General features: G+C 31.3%; 1 protein-coding gene across 1 annotated transcript; it reads right to left on the reverse strand.

The window, feature by feature from the left end:
- Positions 1-1,670: 1,670 nt before the first annotated feature.
- On the reverse strand, positions 1,671-15,205 carry LOC139507400 (cullin-associated NEDD8-dissociated protein 1-like). The gene is made up of 7 exons (XM_071295733.1): positions 15,031-15,205; positions 9,199-9,300; positions 5,805-5,872; positions 3,522-3,634; positions 2,986-3,086; positions 2,153-2,219; positions 1,671-1,801 (listed from the first exon to the last, which is right to left on the reverse strand). Exons 1-7 carry the CDS (start codon positions 15,070-15,072, stop codon positions 1,698-1,700), a joined length of 597 nt encoding a protein of 198 aa, XP_071151834.1. The 5' UTR covers positions 15,073-15,205; the 3' UTR covers positions 1,671-1,697.
- Positions 15,206-21,102: the final 5,897 nt, after the last annotated feature.

Here is a 21,102-nt window from a genome sequence, read left to right on the forward strand (position 1 = left end):
TTAAGTTATAAGGCAAGATAATTTTTAAAGTTTCTGATTGATTTAGAAAACTGTAATGATTTAAGGCTGAGGGTTATCTAACATTATTTAAAAGTGCGTAATTTGCATTGCCTAATTTGTTAGTTAATTTCTTATTGTTTATTTGTAGAGAAGTTTTAGCTGCAACAGCAACAGAAAAGGAAAAGTGCACTGAACTGACATGTTTATTTAATTATTTGATTTAAAAATCAATGACTGTAAAATTTAAATATTGTAATTTTGTTTTACGTTTCCTTCAAGAACATATTCCTTAACAGAATAAAGAAAGTCAACTAGATCTTGCAATATAAGGAGTTTTATGTGTTATATAGACCTATTAAATGTTCTAAATCTCTTGGCAGCTTTCTGATATATATTCATTCAGGAAGGTTTTGATTCTTGTCTCGTTACCATTTTACTGAATATCTGTTATTCAATTGTGATTGTGTGTTACGAGAAAAGTGTGGGTCTCGCTCTGCTGTAGCATATATATCTTATATAGAATTAACTGCAATTACAGCCATGGCATGCTTTATTTTTACCTCAATAATTCAAAAAGATACATTATCAGAATAATTGAACATGAACACAAACAGGATAAATACAATTTCCAATCATTATTGAACAGAGAAAAATGTTTTCTTTCTGCTCGTGTCCTTGTTACTCACACGACATTTGATTAATTCCTACAATTCACTTGGTAAAAAAGTACTTGAGGTGCTTAAAAGAGAACAACATAGGTTAATAATAAGTCTACCTTTTATCAAAATTAAAACCAGTGTATCATAGTGTGTTCAAATATCATTTGAAAATATAAAAAGTTTGTTCCGTTCTGTGTGTAACGGTGTCCTTATTGTTTGTGTTTCTAAAATATTTTTTTGAATATTTTTTTTTTGAATTAGACTATATTTGTCATTTGTTCCTCTTATGCATTATTGTTAACATGTATCATATTATTGAAATGCATATAAAGGTCTTAAAATGGTGACATTGAGACACCATGTTATATACGCAACAGAAAATTTCACTGGTAAATTACCTAAAATGATGGAAAAAACACTGTACAAACTATCTAACAGATATGTTTTCTGAAAAGAATAGATATTTTCCTTCCCAAATACATAGATTATGCTGTTATTTGAATCTTTTAATTTTTGACTCATGATGTCACAGCTCTGTGACCAATATCAAATTTCTCCACACGTGCAACTGAGCATAATATTTCTTTAAACATACACAGCTGTGAAATACATTTCTTTTGACATCTGTTGTGAGTAGAAAGTTTCTTATAACATCTGCTATTTCTGAGTAAAATTGACTTTTTATGAGGTACCTAACACTACAGGGAGATAACTCTGTAAAATTCAACTAAATATTTTTATCACATTGTACTGTTATTGAGATTTTAAGCTTCTCAATTATCAAATTAGTATTTGTCAAACTGCTATACATCCAATGAAATTTGTCAGAGAAAGTATGTGGCTCAAGTTTTTTTTTTAAATCATATTTTTTGTCAAAGGGTCACAAGTAAATATTTTGTCAAAATTTTATGAAAATTAAACAAGCAAAATTAATTTTAGTCAACATAGTCAAGGTGTTTGGTACCACCTTTATCCTACATAGCTGAGTAAAATCTATATTATAGCATACACATTGGAGTTTAATATTGCCATTTGTGACTAACCTAACGCTATGATTGCCCTCTTCCTGACTGCCAGTCTGGGACTAGATAACTGTGGCAACAAGGATTGCATAATACTAGGATGGAAACTGATCAACAAACCTAAAAATAAGACAGAATTAAATAAAACCTTAAAATTAAATAGAACTTTATAAATAGACATAACTGAAGGACCGTAAACACGGTAAAAGGGATGCAACCCAAATTTATACTTGATTATTGTTTTGTGTTAATAAGTAATTGTGTACAAGTTTCATAAGTCACCATAATTATTGTCCCGCTGGACTAAAAGTTTTTATTCCTGAGTGTGTCTTTGAATGCAGGTTTTACTGTCAAATTTTCAAATGATGTAAAGTTTAATTGTTTATTTATTTGAATGCATCTAAAATTGAAATCTAATTTTCGATAATGTTTATTATTGTTTTACTTAGTTAAATCTTGAAGTGCACTCACCTCCAAATCTACTCAACAAATCCCCTAGTATGTCTAAGGCTTCTAATTGTACAGACATGTCTTCTTGCTACAATAGAATATCTGGATATCAGATGTGTACCAAGATCTTTTAAATACTTTTCAACATACATGTATGTAAAATAGTCAGACCATGCAGTATCATACATGTCATATTAAGAGAATATCAATACTGTAATTTCTAGTCAAAGCCAGATAAAAAGTTTCTATAGTAAACAGGGTTTCAAAAATATTTGATTGCAAGTAAGACATTATTTTAAATCCTATTTTATAATTTCCATTTTCTTTGCTTTCACAACTCATGACATTAATGTCAATCAGGACAAACACTTTGCCACAAAACATGAAAAAAACAAGAATGTGTCTAAAGTACACAGATGCCCCACTCACACTATCATTTTCCATGTTCCATGGACCGTAACATTGGATAAAAATCTAATTTGGCATTAAAATTAGAAAGATTATACTATAGTGAACATATGTACTAAGTTTCAAGTTGATTGGGCTTCAATTTAATCAAAAACTACCTTGACCAAAAACTTTAACCTGAAGCAGGACAAACGGACCAACGGACGAACGAACGAACGGAGCCACAGACCAGAAAACATAATGCCCCTCTACTATCGTAGGTGGGGCATAATTAGGTTTAACATTACTTTGTACTCTGAATTTGGTTATATAGATCTCCAACAGTTTGTCATTACAAAATCAGCATAACTTTAACAGAATAGAAGAGAAAACCTGAAATGAAAGACTTCAATCATCATATCTATATCATCTACGTCATAGTAGATCTAGAAACAGAAATCACTCACTTTAGAAATAGCACTGGTAAGTCTGCCTGTTATCTTTTTACATATGCTGGATGCTAGTGCAGTAGAAGAGGGAGGCAACTCGCTGATCACTGTCTTTAAACCTTAAATAAAATAATGTTGTTTGCATTAAGAAAATATATACAGAGACTGAGGTATTGGTTGTCATGCCTCTTTATTTTAACACACATGGGATATGATAAAATCAAATTTACGCAATGAAATATTATCATGATCTCATCTTTATCAAAAATTAGCGAAACGAAAAATAAAAAAAAAACTCTCCACTCTTCATGGTAATCAATATGAAATTAAATCGTGCGTTGTGGTCTCATAACATGTGCATGATGTGTAAAATAAGTGTGAAATAGATAATGTTGGCGTTTTTAACACTTATATATCACTGTAATGTATGTATCAATTGGCCATTTTAAGTGAAATGTCTATAAAATTCACTAGCCACAAGAACATTTTATGTAAACTCTACTTGTATATGAATCTCTAAACAGTTATTTTTTAGCAGATATCAACATACTTACCAATACTTGAGATATCTCTGAGCTGTTCTTTATCAGATATCATATTACTACAAAGTGTATCTACAATGGTCTCAACTTGAAACTCTTTCACTTTATTCACCAATGGTCCAAGGCTGAAACAAAAACATAATTGTATTATTTTCTTCAAAAGAGGCAAAATTGAGGTGTTAATAATAAAGACAGATTGTTGGAAAATACAATTTTATTTTTTTTGGAAAACTGCAACAGACATGACAGGATTGAAATTACAGAATATTTTTTTTAACTTCTATATTATAGCATTATTTTCATACAGAATTTAATAATAATAGATAATTAAGGTCTTTCCTTTTACAAAAGGGAAAGACCTTACTGTATTTCTTTTGTTTATTATTATTATTCTTCCGTTAAACTTTGACAAATTTAGCCGCGTTAACCGTAAGACGTGTCGCTTTCATATTCACACTCTGTATAGGTGTCATGAATACCTATCTGGAACTCACCCTGTGAGTCGAAATATTTTGTCGGTTCGGATTAATCCCTCCGAAACCCAAAAACCTTGTTATCGTTCCAACACCGTAACCGTAATAGGTAGACAAAAAACACAGGGTGAAATTTGTTCAGGACCAGACCCCGGTTCTTCGTTACATTTGGATCGAAAAGATTCAACGACTCATTGGTAGGGTTATGCCCCTATGAAAATTAACCGGTGTCGGTTGACCACCAAAACTCAGAAACCGTAAGTCGTAGACACCTAGGATCTTCACCAATCATCATCAATTCATGTATCTTTGAAAAATACCTCAAGGTCAAATTTGTATGTTGACCTTGACCTTTGACCTAACACCTTGTTATGGGATAATCTCAGAAACCATTATACTTACAGAAGTTTTGAATAGTGGAAAATGTTTGGGTCATTACGGCGCAACTTTGTTACATTTTGACCGAAGAGATTTGACCTTTTTTTAAGGGGCATAACACCTGTTTTAGGTTTCTGGAAAGACAAAATCAGCTTTTACTATATAACCAAAGGTCCTAGACCCATGGGGTCTTCGGCAATGACATTGGGGACTGATGACCTTGACAAAGGTCAAAAGGTCAAAGGTCAAGGTCATGTCCCAGATAGCGAATTTAGTGTTTTTAACCTTATTTAAACGATTTTCAGTGTGTTTTAAAGCTTTTCAATACATTCTACGTCTATTTGAACATTTATTTTACATTACAAAAGGAAAGACCTCTCAATTGTTCAAGAACAATTGACAGTTTAATTTCACATATTTTTGTAAAAATAATGACTATCACAATATAAATAAATTCACGCAGAAATATTGTTTTACAATAAATGCCATATTAATTGAATACATTCTACATCCAAATATCCTCCTTATTATTCTAACAATGATTTAACCCATTCATATATATACAATAGTTTGACAATGAGGAATCTTAGATCATTAAATGAAATCGGGTTAATATACCAAACTTATCATATACTAAGACTAAATAACATATGATTTTTACCGTATGATAATAGCATTAAATTAAAGTATTTTCCATATCTTCCGAATTGGTGCTTAGCGGGCTGATATGAAAAGTTTATCACATGCCTTTCCGTAACGTTATCACATGGCATTCCGGTGATACTCGGCAAATTCCGGAAAATACACCTCAATGCTACGTTTTCAGTGAAAAACATTACAAAGTAGTGTACAAAACAATTATTTGAATACTGAAAGTATATTGTTTAAAATAATTAAATTAAATTTAAAAAAAAATTTAATTAAATAAATGCATTTTTAAGTTTTTCTGTAACATAATTTAGAAAGTTATTTTAAAAAAGTTAACTTTTCCAAACAATGTTCATTATATATATTGTTGAATTATTTTTGTGTCGATTCGTCCATATTAAAATATTTTTTTTTCTCTGATAGAAAGATTTCATATTGAATGTATCAAATTTTGGGTCCGACGTCTGTGAACTTTTTACTCTTTCAACTTCTTTTCGGGAACCACGTAGAAGGATCAATATATAAATCTGTTATTTTTCTCTACTGTTGAAGCATATGATAAAAAGATCAAAACATGTCATTTTTCATATCGCATGTATTATCAGCCCTCGAGCCATGAGGCTCTTGGGCTGATATTGAACCTAGGGCTGATAATACATGCGATATGAAAAATGCCATGTAATAATCTGATATTATACAACATTGGCAAAGTTACAGCCCTGATAGAAATTTGAAAAGCCTTGACTGGTGTGCTTGTGGACAAGCATGTCCAAACTGATTAGTAAAAGATACACACCATTTAACAGCTAGATTCTGGACTTCACCATTCTTATCTTCCAACAACTTCAGCAGCATCTTAACAACCTACAAAGAAAGAAAACACATTGATATCAGGTAATCAGGGTATCAATGATATCAGGTAATCAGGGTATCATTGATATCAGGTAATCATGGTATTATTGATATCAGGTAATCATGGTATCGATGATATCAGGTAATCATGGTATCAATGATATCAGGTAATCATGGTATCATTGATATCAGGTAATCATGGTATCATTGATATCAGGTAACCATGGTATCATTGATATCAGGTAACCATGGTATCATTGATATCAGGTAACCATGGTATCAATGATATCAGGTAACCATGGTATCATTGATATCAGGTAATCATGGTATCATTGATATCAGGTAACCATGGTATCATTGATATCAGGTACTCATTGTATCATTGATATCAGGTACTCATTGTATCATTGATATCAGGTAATCATGGTATCATTGATATCAGGTAATCATGGTATCATTGATATCAGGTAATCATGGTATCATTGATATCAGATAACCAGGGTATCATTGATATCAGGTAATCAGGGTATCATTGATATCAGGTAATCATGGTATTATTGATATCAGGTAATCATGGTATCGATGATATCAGGTAATCATGGTATCAATGATATCAGGTAATCATGGTATCATTGATATCAGGTAATCATGGTATCATTGATATCAGGTAACCATGGTATCATTGATATCAGGTAACCATGGTATCATTGATATCAGGTAACCATGGTATCAATGATATCAGGTAACCATGGTATCATTGATATCAGGTAATCATGGTATCATTGATATCAGGTAATCATGGTATCATTGATATCAGGTAATCATGGTATCATTGATATCAGGTAATCATGGTATCATTGATATCAGATAACCATGGTATCATTGATATCAGGTAATCATGATATCATTGATATCAGGTAATCATGGTATCATTGATATCAGGTAATCATGATATCATTGATATCAGGTAACCATGGTATCATTGATATCAGGTAATCATGATATCATTGACAGTGATCGGGAAGGACGTGCGCCTTGCGCCTTTAGCGCATATTCACCAAAAATGGCGCATAGAGTGACAAATGTAAGCGCCCACGTGGCGCACGATATTTTTCACATCGTTTTGAAACGTTTAGATATCGTCAAATAGTTTTCCGATCGTGTTCCGTGCAGCCATGTGTGTGTACACAGTATAATGTTCCTCCAATCATAGGAGCACCCATATATTTTTAGGACGTCTCGGGTGTTTTCCTATGGTAATAATAGAACCATGCGGTTTAACTGATAACCCAAAAAACGCAATAAACCATCATTCATGATATATTTTTTTATAAACAACTTAACATTTGTGAAATTTGGCTATTACAGACGAGATTTAACCCTAATAATAATCTTTTTATTTAGTTTAGCTTGCTATTATTTCGATTGAAAACCCCTGAAGCCTTTTTATGAATATAGTTTTTGTCTCCATAAAAGGCGCTTAACTGTCCTTGTCATTTTTTGGTCTTTGGCTCGTTTTGACATTTTGTAAACATGACTTCAGCGAATTATTGATTTGTTCTATCAATTAATGGTACTCTCTACTGTTATTCTTGTCATCTTGATGAAGTAATAATAATAATACAAGAAGTGCAGAGGACGTTCCTGAAATGTCCTCTAATACGGAACATCTGGAATGAGTATGGTATCGACGAAGACCCAAATTTAATGTTAAAAAAAACATGAACATGAACAAGCCAAGGCAACAGTAACAGTTTATACATTGTAAATAAAGGTTTATCTTTAATATTATCCGTTTTGGAAGAAGTTATTGTATATATTCATTGAAATTACAGAATCACAGGAACAATATTATTTAAAATCATAAAGGTAAATTTGTACCAACACCTCTTTTCCAAAACATGAGAAAATAATGATACTTTTTATTTTTTTACAGAAGTCAATTCAAATGGCCCACTCATTTGACAACATGGCCCCATATTTTTTTAAATGGCCCATTGAATTTATTTTTGAGGGGCCCTGGGCCCATAGTGGAAAAAACCTTCCAGATCACTGCATTGATATCAGGTAATCATGGTATCAATGGACATTTTACCATCATTTGGTTTCTCCCTTATTTTAAATACAAACATATTTTTCATTGTTTTATTCTATATTTTGAAAACTTTATAATTTCCTGCATCATCAAATTTCAATTTGAAGAATAGTTAACATTGTCTAGAAAAAGTTTATTAGATATATGACAATTAACAATAATTTGAAGAAAAAAAACAGCATTAAATATTTCAATCCAGTGTTCTACCAAGAATTTTCCAATAGCACTATTGAAATTAACATAGCACTGGTTTTCAAAAAAATATAGAGACAAAAGTCACTATACACTCCGTTTTGAAGACTGTACCGTGACCTATAATGATTTGCTTTAGCAATTGTGACTTGGATGGAGAGTTGTCTCATTAGCACTAATACCACATCTTCCTATGTCTATTTTATAAAATCATCTGAGAAAGCACCACAGTAGAAAATAAAGCACCACGGTATAACAGTGCTTTAAGCCCCTTGGGTGAACACTGCAATCTAGATCTGCAATAGCTGGGAAAATGTGTGGTTCCAATTCAGACTATCTGTTGTTTACAGTACAAATGTAGTTCAGAAATTATTGGGAAAAATGTGACAGTGTTCAATGGTGTTATAAACGCAATAATTTTAACTTGCATTTAAAATTTTGTATTTTGAAACAGGATTTTTCACAATATCACAAAAATTAAAATTGCCTTTTAGACAAAAATGACAATATCACATTAAGATTCATTTACACATGTATACAAGGCAACTTGTATATAGAAAACACATAACAGTGAATAAGTTACATAAAAGGATAATTTTGGTACAAAATCTAGTTGAAAATTTATTCATGTAACTTTGAAAAGAATAGTCACTGTTAGCCAAGGCTCTCCCTCTGTGTTGAAGACCTTGCTTTGACCTATAATCATGATAATGGTTTTTCTTTTACAAATCGTGACTTGGATCATCGCTGGGATCGAGAGTTGTCTCATCGGCACTCAAACATCATGTACATGTACCACACACATATATCATAATCCCAATTCTAAGTTCATGAAGTTAATTACTGCTCTATATTATATATCATGTATATGGATAAAATAACTTAAATACAGCATATCAACATACATGTACCTGAAGTACATCAAAATTATTACCCAAAATTTGAAATGGTCAATTTTCTTTTATATTTCAGAAATAAATATTCTTAACATCATGAACATGCTTAACTGATATGGCTATACAGTATAAAGTTCTATGAGTATGAAACAAACCTTTCTTTCACTATCATCATCTAACTTTATAGAATCTTTCTGAAGTTCTGTCATCAAATCATTTGTAGCCATAAATCTAAAGTCTTTATCGTTTGAAGTCATCTGTAACGCAAAAATAATATAAACTTAAGGTGGTACCCAACACTTTAGCTAAAATTAATGTGGGTCGTTTAATTTTCTTAAAATTTTGACAAAGTATTTACTTTGACCCTTTTACAAAAATATAAAAATTTCAAAAAATTTGAACCAACCGTTTTATCAGAAAAATTACACTGGTTATATAGCAGTTTGACAAACACTTATTTTCATCATTGAGAAGCTTAATATTCCCTTATCAACACAACGTAATTAAAACGTTTAGCTGATTTTACAGAGTTATCTCCCTGTAGTGTTAGGTACCACCTTAATTCCAGTTTGAATGGTTTTACAGTATTAATTTCTGGAGCCCTTTATAGATTGCTGTTCGGTGTGAGCTAAGGCTCTGTGTTGAAGGCCGTACCTTGACCTATAATGGTTTACTTTTATAAATTGTAACATGGATGGAGAGTTGTATCATTGGCACTCATACCACATCTTTCTACATCTATTAATTGACAATACTGTGTTCTTTCCTTACTGTATGATTATTACTCACTAGATTGTTTAAAATTGTGTTGTTTTCATAACTCATGCATGTATGTCAGTAAGGGATACAAAGTTATTTCTTTTACTTGAAGAAGTATTAAAATATCATTATAATTATACATTTATATTGCTTAATTATGTCCCTTAGATATTCAGGAATTCGTTCTCTCGTTGTCAGGGTTTCCGCTGGCGGTCGCCATTTTCGCAATTTGCGAAAAATAATAATTGTGGCGATTAAAATTCGTCAATGGCGAAAGAATTTGGCAAAAGAAATATACATAACATTTATTTTCAACCATCTTGTTTATTTACTTTTTTCGGATTTCTCAGTCTTTACCTGCATGACCTGGTCAGACAATACTCTGAATTCACCTTGAACTCGTTAAGATTTTGACAGAAAATCAATAATTAGCTGATTGCATTTTATGCCTATCGACATCAAAAGACTAATCCATAGGCGGATCCAGGGGGGGGGCCCTGGCCCCCCCCCTTTCGTGGGAAAAATTTGGTTGATTATATAGGGAATCACTAAAGCATGACTGGAGCGGGCCCCCCCCCCCCCCTAGGTCAGTCAGCGGGCCCCCCCCTAGGAAAAGTTCTGGATCCGCCACTGTAATCAATAAAGGTTTTAATTGTAATGACAAAATGATATGGTTGATTGGCGTTCGTTACATGTCACTTAAAGGATCTTTTAACCACTTTGAGACGCACATGTTTGAAGCAAAATTTTGACGACTCCTCTCCTTCTTTTAATGATAGTCCAGAAAAGAATACTTGCTATGAAGAAAAATGTTCAAAAGCAAGAAAGGTCTCTAATTTGAAACTTTATCATTCAACTTTGATGTCGATAATTGATTTGAATGGGTACTTTAAAGTTGATTCAGTGACACACGTGTTTCAAACATAGTTTTACTTACACATGTATTTACGATGGTCTAGAAAAGAAAACTGTTGTTATGAAGAAATTTATTCAAAAGATTGGGAACAACCCCTCTAATGAAAATAACCCTCCAATGTTATGAATACACCTTACATGAGGGATCAATGTCAAGTGATCAAAAAACTTTTGTTTTGTTGTAAAAAACACTTCTTAGTACAAAAGGACACAGGATTTATATTATTTTTGAAAAAACTTGGCCATAGAACTGTGACATCTTTCAGGTAACCAAGATTTTTTTATATTCCAGGATTTATATCTTCTTTAATTTCAAAAGTAAGTGGCCCCTTCTTTTAAAGTTGATCAAAATATAATCAATTTTCCCTATACAGTTCTTTCTTTTATAAGGTAAATGTTAAGTATTTCGTATTTATTTATTACAATACATACTGTAAGAATAGTTTTAGAGAATAACCTTAGACAGCAATGGGGCAAAATAATCTTATTTAGGTTTGAGGGGGGGATTCAAAAGAAAGATATATATTTGTGTCACATGGCGAAAAAAATATTAAAGTGGCGAAAAATATATTGTTTTAGCAAAAGAGGTGGTGAAAAAAATAATTGATCCAGGGGAAACCCTTCGTTCTCTTATACAATGTAGCATTTTAATTGTTTGTCCTTTGCAAATGTCTTTAGGCCAAAATAAATAATAGTGTGTTTCCGGTTTCCCGACCCTACCTCCCTTTCTGACGCCGACCCTAAACATTTTATTGACAAAAATTAAAAAAAGATCCGACTATTTGTTTAGAAAACTACAGATCTTTAAAACATTTGATAGCAACGACCAATATGGATAAGTCAAGCGTTTCAAAAACCAAGATTTTAAATAAACAAGCATGGCTTTCAACAACCGTGCAGCGTATTTAATAGCTGTCAAATATGCAAAATGTGATCACATGTTTGCAAATATAATGACATCAATATGAATTCCGGATAATTACAATATGATGAATGTTTTTAAAGAACAACATGATGGACCTATAGACGAAAAAACTTTTATGACATACGAAAACATATGACAAGACGATAATTGACCAATAATTTTAAGAGTAAAATGAGATTAATTTACTGCTAAAATCAATCTAGCTTTTGTTGTAAAAAATGCTCTTACGAATGTTGTAAAACACTGTTCTCGGACGTAACATAACGGCTGTTAATGCTTTTGGGGATTTGACAGTTGGAGTTAATGATGACAAGAGGCAGACAATCAGTCAGGGGACTTACTTAAATAAGTGATTTTCTAAATCACTGATTTAAGTAACATTATTTTCATAAAGGTTGGAAGTTAGAGTTGTCTTTCTTTAATAATCACCTATTTAAGTAGTACAAATTAATCACTATAAGAAGTGATTTAATTTTATTGTAGCTTTAAATATAGAATACTAATGATCCAGGGACTAATTATGTTTCTAAACTTATCAGAACCAACATCTGTGTTGTCTAGGATGACCAGGTCATTTCAGGTGATGACCTTGTACTGAATCTAGGATAATGACATAAAAATCACTTGTTTAAGTATCAGACCTCAATTTCCTTCCCAAAAATCACTTCTTTAAGTATCATTCTTTAAATAATCCCTACTAATTTCAACACCCCTGAACAGTGAGATTTTTATCGCGAACAGTAGAATTTTATTACATAATCTGAAAGATGAAACCTTGAACTTCACAGGAAAAATACTCCCACTGCTGGGAAAAATCTTTTAAGAAAGTATCAGTTCATTATGTAAAGCCATTATTATAGCATTTTTTCAACTAAAATAGAATTTTCAGCTAAATGATAGCATCAAAGGCAGAAGCCTTTCTACTTAAAAGAAGCAAAAAGTTTATTTTTTTTCAATTTTACTAATCAAAAGATATTATTTAAACCTATGTGTTTAAAATTTGGAAAAAAATACAAAATTCCAATTTGTGACAAAACCATGATTTTGCTACTCAAATAAGTAATTTAAAAATCACCTATTTCAGTAAGTCCCCTGACTGACAATGCGTATACCGAGAAATAGAAAGCTTTCCCCAGTAGGCAGACATGGTGTATGATTCATGTTCATTTATAAATGAATCTGCCCCTGCACCATGTCTACTTTTATTTTTTTTTAATTTTCTCTGGCTGGCCCACAACAATTTATACCAGAGAAGGAAAAAAAATCATGCCCTATTAATATCTACAATTTTTTTCCATGTATTAAATATGAAGACAAAGATTCTCACTTTTCTCAAAACCTGAAATTTTAATATTGTCAGAACCCCACTCCTCAAGATTAAATTCTGTCAAACATCAAAACACATCTACATGTATTTATTAAATAAAGAGGGTGGAAGAGTATTACCCCAAAAAAATCATAAGCCGCTGCTTAGCATCAATTTACAGTGATTCTACTACTAAAAAAAGGGGGTAGGAGTCTGTTCCCACATGTACAATGTATACCCTGTGTGTCATTTACATTGTTAGGTTCAACGAGGCCAAACAATAATACCATGCCAGATTTTTCACTGCCATTTTTTCTTTAAGATAATTAATTGGCAAGAACATATTCCTATTACGGCCCATGAAATTCGTAAGTTTATTTTTATATTTCTTATACTTTATACAGAAAATTAAAAAAACCTGTAGATTTAATTAAGTACTAATAAATATCAAAGAAGCATGCAGGTACATCAAATGATTTCATTTTGAATCTTTTTCTGCTGTCATCGATAGAAAAAAATAAAAAGTTTTCATAAAATAAAATGTTTTCCCTACCTACCCTACCTAATTTTTTTCGGGGTGAAATAGGAAACACACTATTTATTTATTTTGGCCTTATACTTCATTCAAAGGTATTCATCATCATGATCACGTGTTCATAGACCAAAAAAATCTCATTTGTCTGTAATCTTGAAAACACTGCTGATTTAAAAGTGTCCAGGGGGTAGTCTTTGAAGGCCTTGCACAATTATTCAACATCTTTCAGCGTTTAGTTTCTTAGTTGAACTAATGAGATGAAACATTGAGTTCTAATAAAAAATCAAGCGCTACATGTAACCAGAGAAAATTAATTAAGGCTTGTTTTCTCATTCCTATACAAGAGAATTTTAGGAATTGCTGAAAAAAATTACAAGTACAAGTATTATTTTTTTGAGATTATTAAGGGGAGATCACTTAAACCTTATAAGAAAATTTGGATATATAATAAATTAACCAACATAAGAAAATTATCATTTACTTCTTCAAAATAAATAAAAATAACTTGTACACACAGTACCTCTGACTTTTAAATAAAACAATGAACATGATGAAAAGGATTTACAGGACTTTTTTATACCTTGAATCAGTAAAACATGCACATGGATAGTTTTGTTCAGGATTATTGAAAAGAATTATCTCCCTTTTATAGGCTCTAATTTATTGTCAATGAAAATCAATGTTTTTTATTATTAACTGAATTATGTGATCTTCTTTTTACCTGAATCTTCAACATTGTAACACAATATGTATCTAAATTTTTTTTTTTAAATATTTGTAGGGTCCAATAAATAATCAAGGATAAAAGAGGGTATCTGATATCAATGCCCTCTACTGCAGTGCAGGCTTCAAACAGTCCTTTTTAGCTACTCTTAGCGTCAAATTGGTTAAAATTTTACCGTGATTTATATAATCATCCTTGTTGTGACTTGTCAAAGGTCTCAAATATTATGTCGAAATCGATGGGTCACTGTGAAAACTGTTAAAATATGGAAAAATAAAGGTTTGCAGGTAGGTGAAACTTACATAAATGAAGAGATAAATGAAAAATGAACAGATTGATGCCCGATTTACATAATTCCAAGGCCGTCAGTCGACATGAGAAGCGATGAAGCAGCGCATCTATTTTGGGTGGGCAAATATCCACTTTTTTATATGGGACGAGCTCTGACATCCCACGGCCCAAGCTTGTCTGGCAAAACAGCCGTTGGACCGACCGCTTGAATTTTTGACCCACACAACAATCACTTTTTCATTGCGGTGTCAGATATTTTGCTTTATGACGTTAAAATTTAACGGTAACCTGTATGAATTCCAGTAATTGCGGACAAATGCTAGCGATAAGGTGTATTAAATCCCACTATAGCAGACATTGCCATTCTCAAGAGGTCCCGTCCCGCCCATCTTTGCAAGGAAAAAGGGCGTTTACAAATTTCTTTTTTTCGTTACAACAGAAATAATCCAATTCAAAGATAGAACCTTTTGTTTTCTATCGTAAAATAAGTACGGTGCCGGCAAATATTTAGATCATGACAAATGACGTCTACCTTTTCCAAAAGATTAGCGATATGATACGATACACTCGCCATTTTTCTTGTTTCAACAGAGAGCAAAGATGATTGAATTTATCTGTCAGTTCTGTTATATTTCTTCTTTCTCTGTTTTTTGTGTGTCGGCTTCACATGCCAAAACAATTTTATTTTCGCAGAGAAATGGCAGTTTCCGCTTAGCGACCTCTATGTGACAAGGGACACAACTTTTCTTTTTTTTCTAATAGATTGCAGCCCAATCTTTAAACAAGTTGCTTTCTTTAAAAAAAGAAATGCAATCGTAAACCCAAATGCTTGTTTGGTATTAAATATTAGATAATTGTTTACTTAAGATGTATTGTTTTATATAATTATTGTGTATTATAGATGTGCACATGTTTGTCAATAGACAATAGACAATACTTTATTAATAAACCTCAGACACATAGGTGTACAAGAAGACATCATATATACACGTATACACATGTTTATACTCAATACATTCACACTAAACATAATAATGCTACATACATGAGAAAATATAGCAAATGTCAATTTACAAACTACCATAACTTTCAACTAAAAACCAACATAAATCACAAGTATCGTGTAAGAATTTTTAAAAATATTGCCAAGTTTTTGTAAAGTTCTTCATGACAAAATGTTAATGGGGTTTTGAAAATGTAATTTGAGCATTAATTTATACATAATGGAAGATAAATTGTTATTTTCCGATAACAAGTTATTCCAAAACAACACCATTTTACGTTTAATAATGGTTTCCAAAGGGAATCTTCCGAGTTCCCCATACACCATATAATTTGGTGTACTGCTTCTTAATTTCAAAATGTTTTTGCAAAATTGAAGGTGTATTTTCTCAATGCTTTCTTTATTTTCAAATCCTCATACCTCTGAAGCATATAATAAAACAGGACTAACCAATGAGTCAAAAAGTTTTAGCTGCAAATCGACGGGAATACATATATTTTTAATTTTTCGGTAAAGAGCATACAAAGACTTCTGTGCTTGAACAAGAAGTTTTTTTCGTGCTGTACAAAAGCTACCGTTGTAATTGAAAAGTACACCAAGGTAGCAGTAGGAATCAACTATTTCAATTTTTTCACCATATATCATAAAATTCTGATTTCTTTTTACTTTCCTTTTACTAAAAATCACTACTTTAGTTTTGCTTGTGTTAATCTTAAGCTTCCATTTTTTACAATATTCTTCAAAACATACAAGGGTTTTTTGTAATCCTTCTGCACTTTCAGACAATAGCGCAGTATCATCTGCGTACAGTATAATAAACCATTTAACATACATTTCTAATGATTCCAAGCACAGCTTTGAAATATTATTTATACTTTCTATATTATTTTCCACAAAATAATTTTCTAAATCATTTAGAAACAAAGAAAATAAAAAAGGTGATAGATTTTCACCTTGTTTTACTCCTGTATGAGATATAAAAAATTCGGAAAATTCATTTCCTTTCTTGACACATGTTTTTATATTTTGATACATATTATAGATCACATTAAATAGTTTACCTTTAATGTTTGATTTTTGCATTTTTTGCCACAATCCTGACCTCCATACAGTGTCAAAAGCGCTCTTAAAGTCTATAAAAGTGCAAAATAGCTTCTTACCAAATGAAAAATATATAGTAATTAAAGAATACAATACAAATATATTGTCAACAGTAGAGAATCCTCTACGAAAACCTGCTTGTGCCTTTGAAATCAGGTCTACGTGATCTGCATAATTATTTAACCTGTAATTCAACATGGCAGAAAAAGTTTTACTAAAGCATGAATTCAAAGTGATTCCTCTGTACATTTCGGGATCAGATCTTGATCCTTTATTTTTAAATATAGTAATCATGATTCCATTAGACCAACTGTCAGGAACAATTCCAGTATCTAAAATCAAATTGAATAGCTTAACATAAATTGGCATTAAATCGTCAATTGTATTCTTTATATACTCATTTAAAATTTCATCACTACCTGAAGCTTTGCCATTTTTTAAGTTTGAAACAACTTTTTTAATTTCATCTTCTGTTACTGGACTGTTTAAAAATAACTCAACATCGTCTGGTAGAGTATCAAATTCCAAATCTTGTTCGAAATCATTTTCTGTCTCAACAGTTTCATTTAGTATTTTAAAATGATCATACAATGCTTTTAGAGATATATCGTCATTGTTATCTTTTTTTTTACTATCATTTAGATTATTAAGGATTTTCCATAGAGCTTTTGTATCCTTTTTAGAAATGTTACGCAACTCATCAGCGGCACTGAGCTCTCTGTTGATAGTTTGCAAAAGATTTATTTAATGTTATTTTATGTTCTTTACTAGCTTGTCTCATTTTACTTCTGTTTTCAGCATTTTTCAAAAAACTATATCTCTTTCGAGCTTTATGAAATTTTTTTCTACTCATCGAGCATTTTCTATTAAACCAAGGTTTTGAATTTTCATGTTTGTAAAAATGTTTATGTTTATTTACTTTCCCAAACGTTTCTGCTGCCGCATCTTTAAAATTTTTGCTGATATCTAAAACTATATTGTTTATATCATTTTGAGTTGCATCATTATTTACGGACAATTTGTCCAGTTTATTCATAACAGTGGTCAAAATACCTTCGGAATCATTGTGAATTCGATCAACGTATTCAGATTTCTGTTCACTCTTCCACCTGACAAAAGTTTTATCATTTCTATTGTTGATAACAATTGAATCTGATTTACTAAATGTGGCCTGAAGTCTAAAATTTATAAAAGAATGACAATCAGAATATAACGGTATAAAGTCAGCAATTTCAAAATAAACAATCAAAGGGAAGAGCATTGATGAAATAATTAAATAATCAACAACACTTGAATCGTTACATGTTTTCTCCCCAATATCTTTATCTGATCCAACTCTTGAATTTGCAATATATAAATTCAGGGGTTAAGAAATCCACTAGACCGACGCCCGGGACTACAACATTTAGACCTCGGGCAATCAAAACTGGTAACCAAAAATGCCAGACGGACTAGTAACAAAAAATTCTTGGCGTTTCTAAATTGAAAGGGGAAAATCCCCTCATCGCTTTTCTATCTTATCCAATCAGATTCCACTACGTCATCCGGGATTCCCAGAAATTGAACTAATGTTGTACAAGTTTTAAAATAGAACAAATAACTCTGGGTGGATCTTGTACTTTCAATATCGATGTGTCAGTACAGGAGGTGGTATTGTACATTGCTTATGCAACCTGATTTTACCTCCTTCTGATTAATTTATGCAATATAAATGTGAATCCCTTTTGACAGCAGAAACCTGACTTTTGTCAGAAATAAATTTGAAACATTTGCTGCTAATTCTTTTACACAAACGTGATGATGCTATTGTATCTGATAAAACCCCTCCAATCCTTTTACATACCCACGTATAGCAGTGATCAAGACTTGTATCATCCCCGGATTTGGTCAACTCATTATATCAGAATTTTCAGTGAATATTCAATTATCGATTAATTGAATATATATATGCTAATGGAATATTTTTTGCTGATATAAGTTTTAAATATCCAATTTGCAAAAATCTACTGTACAATGCCGTGAATGGATAAAAATTGTTAAGTTTATAGAATTCATCTTTATTGCAGCAAACTCTGAATTTGTAAGGCATACTAGGGCTAGCAGGTCAGTTTTGTTGGGCTAGTAGTTCTTCCAACAGGGCTAGTAAAATATTGCAACCAATTAGCCCTGGGCTAGTGAGCTATAACAAAATTTCTTAACCCCTGAAATTATTTTTTCTGCACAACTCTAACAGTCTATGACCATACTTATTAGGTCTACATGTACACTGAGACACTCTTTGTAAGGTGATTTTGTTTCGAGTCAGATTCTCATAATCATACAAATAATCTAATATATCAGCATCACAATCTAAATCAAACATACTAACAATTGACTCATCAGGTATAATATAATCGGGTAAAGACCCAGTTTTTGAGTTAAAATCGCCAACTAGGGCAATATAACAATTTTCAGTGTTTGTAAGGATATTCAATTCATTTTCCAATTCTTCAAAAGCTTCTATAGTAGAATACTTAGAATTTTCAGGTGGTACATAAACACAACCAAAAATTACATCTGAATTAAGTGACAAAATTGATTTCGAAAGTTTAAACCATAAAACAAATTGACTCTCAGTATTATAGAAATTCAACTCTTTTTCTAAACTCTTTCTATAAATAACAACTATTCCACCTGATGTTTTTTTAAATTTTTTTCTATTTTTTGTGACATAAATATAATCGTCTGGTAAGTTCAAATTATCTAAATCAGTTAACATCGTTTCAACAAAAATACAGATATCATGTTCAAGCAAAATTTCAATGAAATCAGGAGACAATAGTCTTTTCTTAAGTCCAAGAAACAAATATTTAAACTATCATTGTTAATTGTATATTTCTTATTCACAGTTTTATAATTTTTCGATTTTTGTGGTATAAGAATTAAAAACTGACATTGATTGTTACACATTGGGTTACACTAATGACTGGACCGAATGACAGGACCGAATGACTGGACCAAATGAAAAATGCTAATAACTTTTTCATTTCTCAAAGGATTGATCTCAAATTTGAAATATAATAAGATTTCATCATTTGATAAATAGATTTAAGAAAAAAAATAAAAACTTTTGTAAGAAACTTTAGAAAACGTGACATGACCAACTCTGATAATGACAGGACCAACATCGAGAATGACAGGACCAAATCAAATTGCTAATAACTTTTTTGTTTTTCAAAGGAATTATTTCAGATTTGAAATATAAAATGGTATGTCATATTTTGAAACCAAAATGTTATAAAAATTATAGATTTATTTTCAAAAACTTTCAAAAACGTGACATGACCATCGCTGATTGACAGGACCAACATCGACAATGACCGGACCAGATGAAAATGCTAATTTTTCTTTTATTTCTCAAAATATTTTTTTGAAATTTGAAATATAATAAGATTTCATCATTTATCAAATAAATTAAAAAAAAAAAAAAAAAAGAATATGTAAGAAACTTTAGAAAACGTGACATGACCAACTCTGATAATGACAGGACCAACTTCGACAATAACAGGACCAAATAAAAATGCTAATAACTTTTTTTATTTTTCAAAAGAATTATCTCAGATTTGAAACATAAAATGATATGTCACATTTTGAAACATTTATGTTATAAAAAAATAAAGATTTATTTTCAAAAACTTTCAAAATCGTGACATGATCCATCGCTGACTGACATGACCAACCTCGACAATGACCTGAACAAATGAAATTGCTAATTATTCTTTTATTTCGCAGAATATTTCTCTGAAAATTAAAATATGTGAAGATTATACCATTTTATACATAAATATAAGAAAAAGGTATAAAAAGCTTGCTGAAATGTGACCTGGTTAACGTTGTCAATAACAGGACAATCCTCGACAATTAATGACAGGACCAAATAAATATGCTAATTATGCATAACATTTGTCAGAATATTCCTCTCAAATTTGAAATAATGACAATTAAGACCATTTTGCACATCATATAAGAAAAATATAGAAAAAAACCGTATTGAAAGCTTGCGGTTGTGTGACCTGACCAACATCGGCTATGATCTGGCCAATGATTTTACTGAAATTGTTCAATTCAGGGGCCGTGTCAATGAAAGTATCCTAGGATATGTCCTAAGATATGTCTTAGGACATTATTTAGGATGTTCTTAGGACGTGTCTGAGACATGTCTTAGGATGTAAAACAAAGCTGTCTTAGGACAGTCCTAACTACGATGGTCCTAGGACCATCCTAACACATTTATTCAATTGGAAAAAAGGTAGAGATGTCTATGACATAGATTTTATTGTATTTTAGTATCTATATGTAAAGAGAGAGAGGTCGACTCTTGTATGGAAAACAATTAACGCCCAATAAAAGTTAAAGATTTAAAGTAATACTAATAAATACGTTATTAAATATGATAAAAGATATAAAAGAATCTAATACGAAAACAAAAGTAAATAGTCACAAAACATTGTTAAATGCAAT

Source organism: Mytilus edulis, unplaced genomic scaffold (assembly GCF_963676685.1).
Source record: "Mytilus edulis unplaced genomic scaffold, xbMytEdul2.2 SCAFFOLD_644, whole genome shotgun sequence".
NCBI lineage: Eukaryota > Metazoa > Mollusca > Bivalvia > Mytilida > Mytilidae > Mytilus > Mytilus edulis.

Bases quoted from the DNA above. Each gene is read 5' to 3' on its own strand.
- LOC139507400 (XM_071295733.1), bottom strand. From the start codon at position 15,072: ATGGCGAGTGTATCGTATCATATCGCTAATCTTTTGGAAAAG. The intron at 9,301-15,030 runs GTAGACGTCATT...TTTGCGTTACAG, and splicing joins TCGCTAATCTTTTGGAAAAG to ATGACTTCAAACGATAAAGA. The intron at 3,635-5,804 runs GTGTGTATCTTT...TTTTTGTTTCAG, and splicing joins CAGAATCTAGCTGTTAAATG to CCTTGGACCATTGGTGAATA.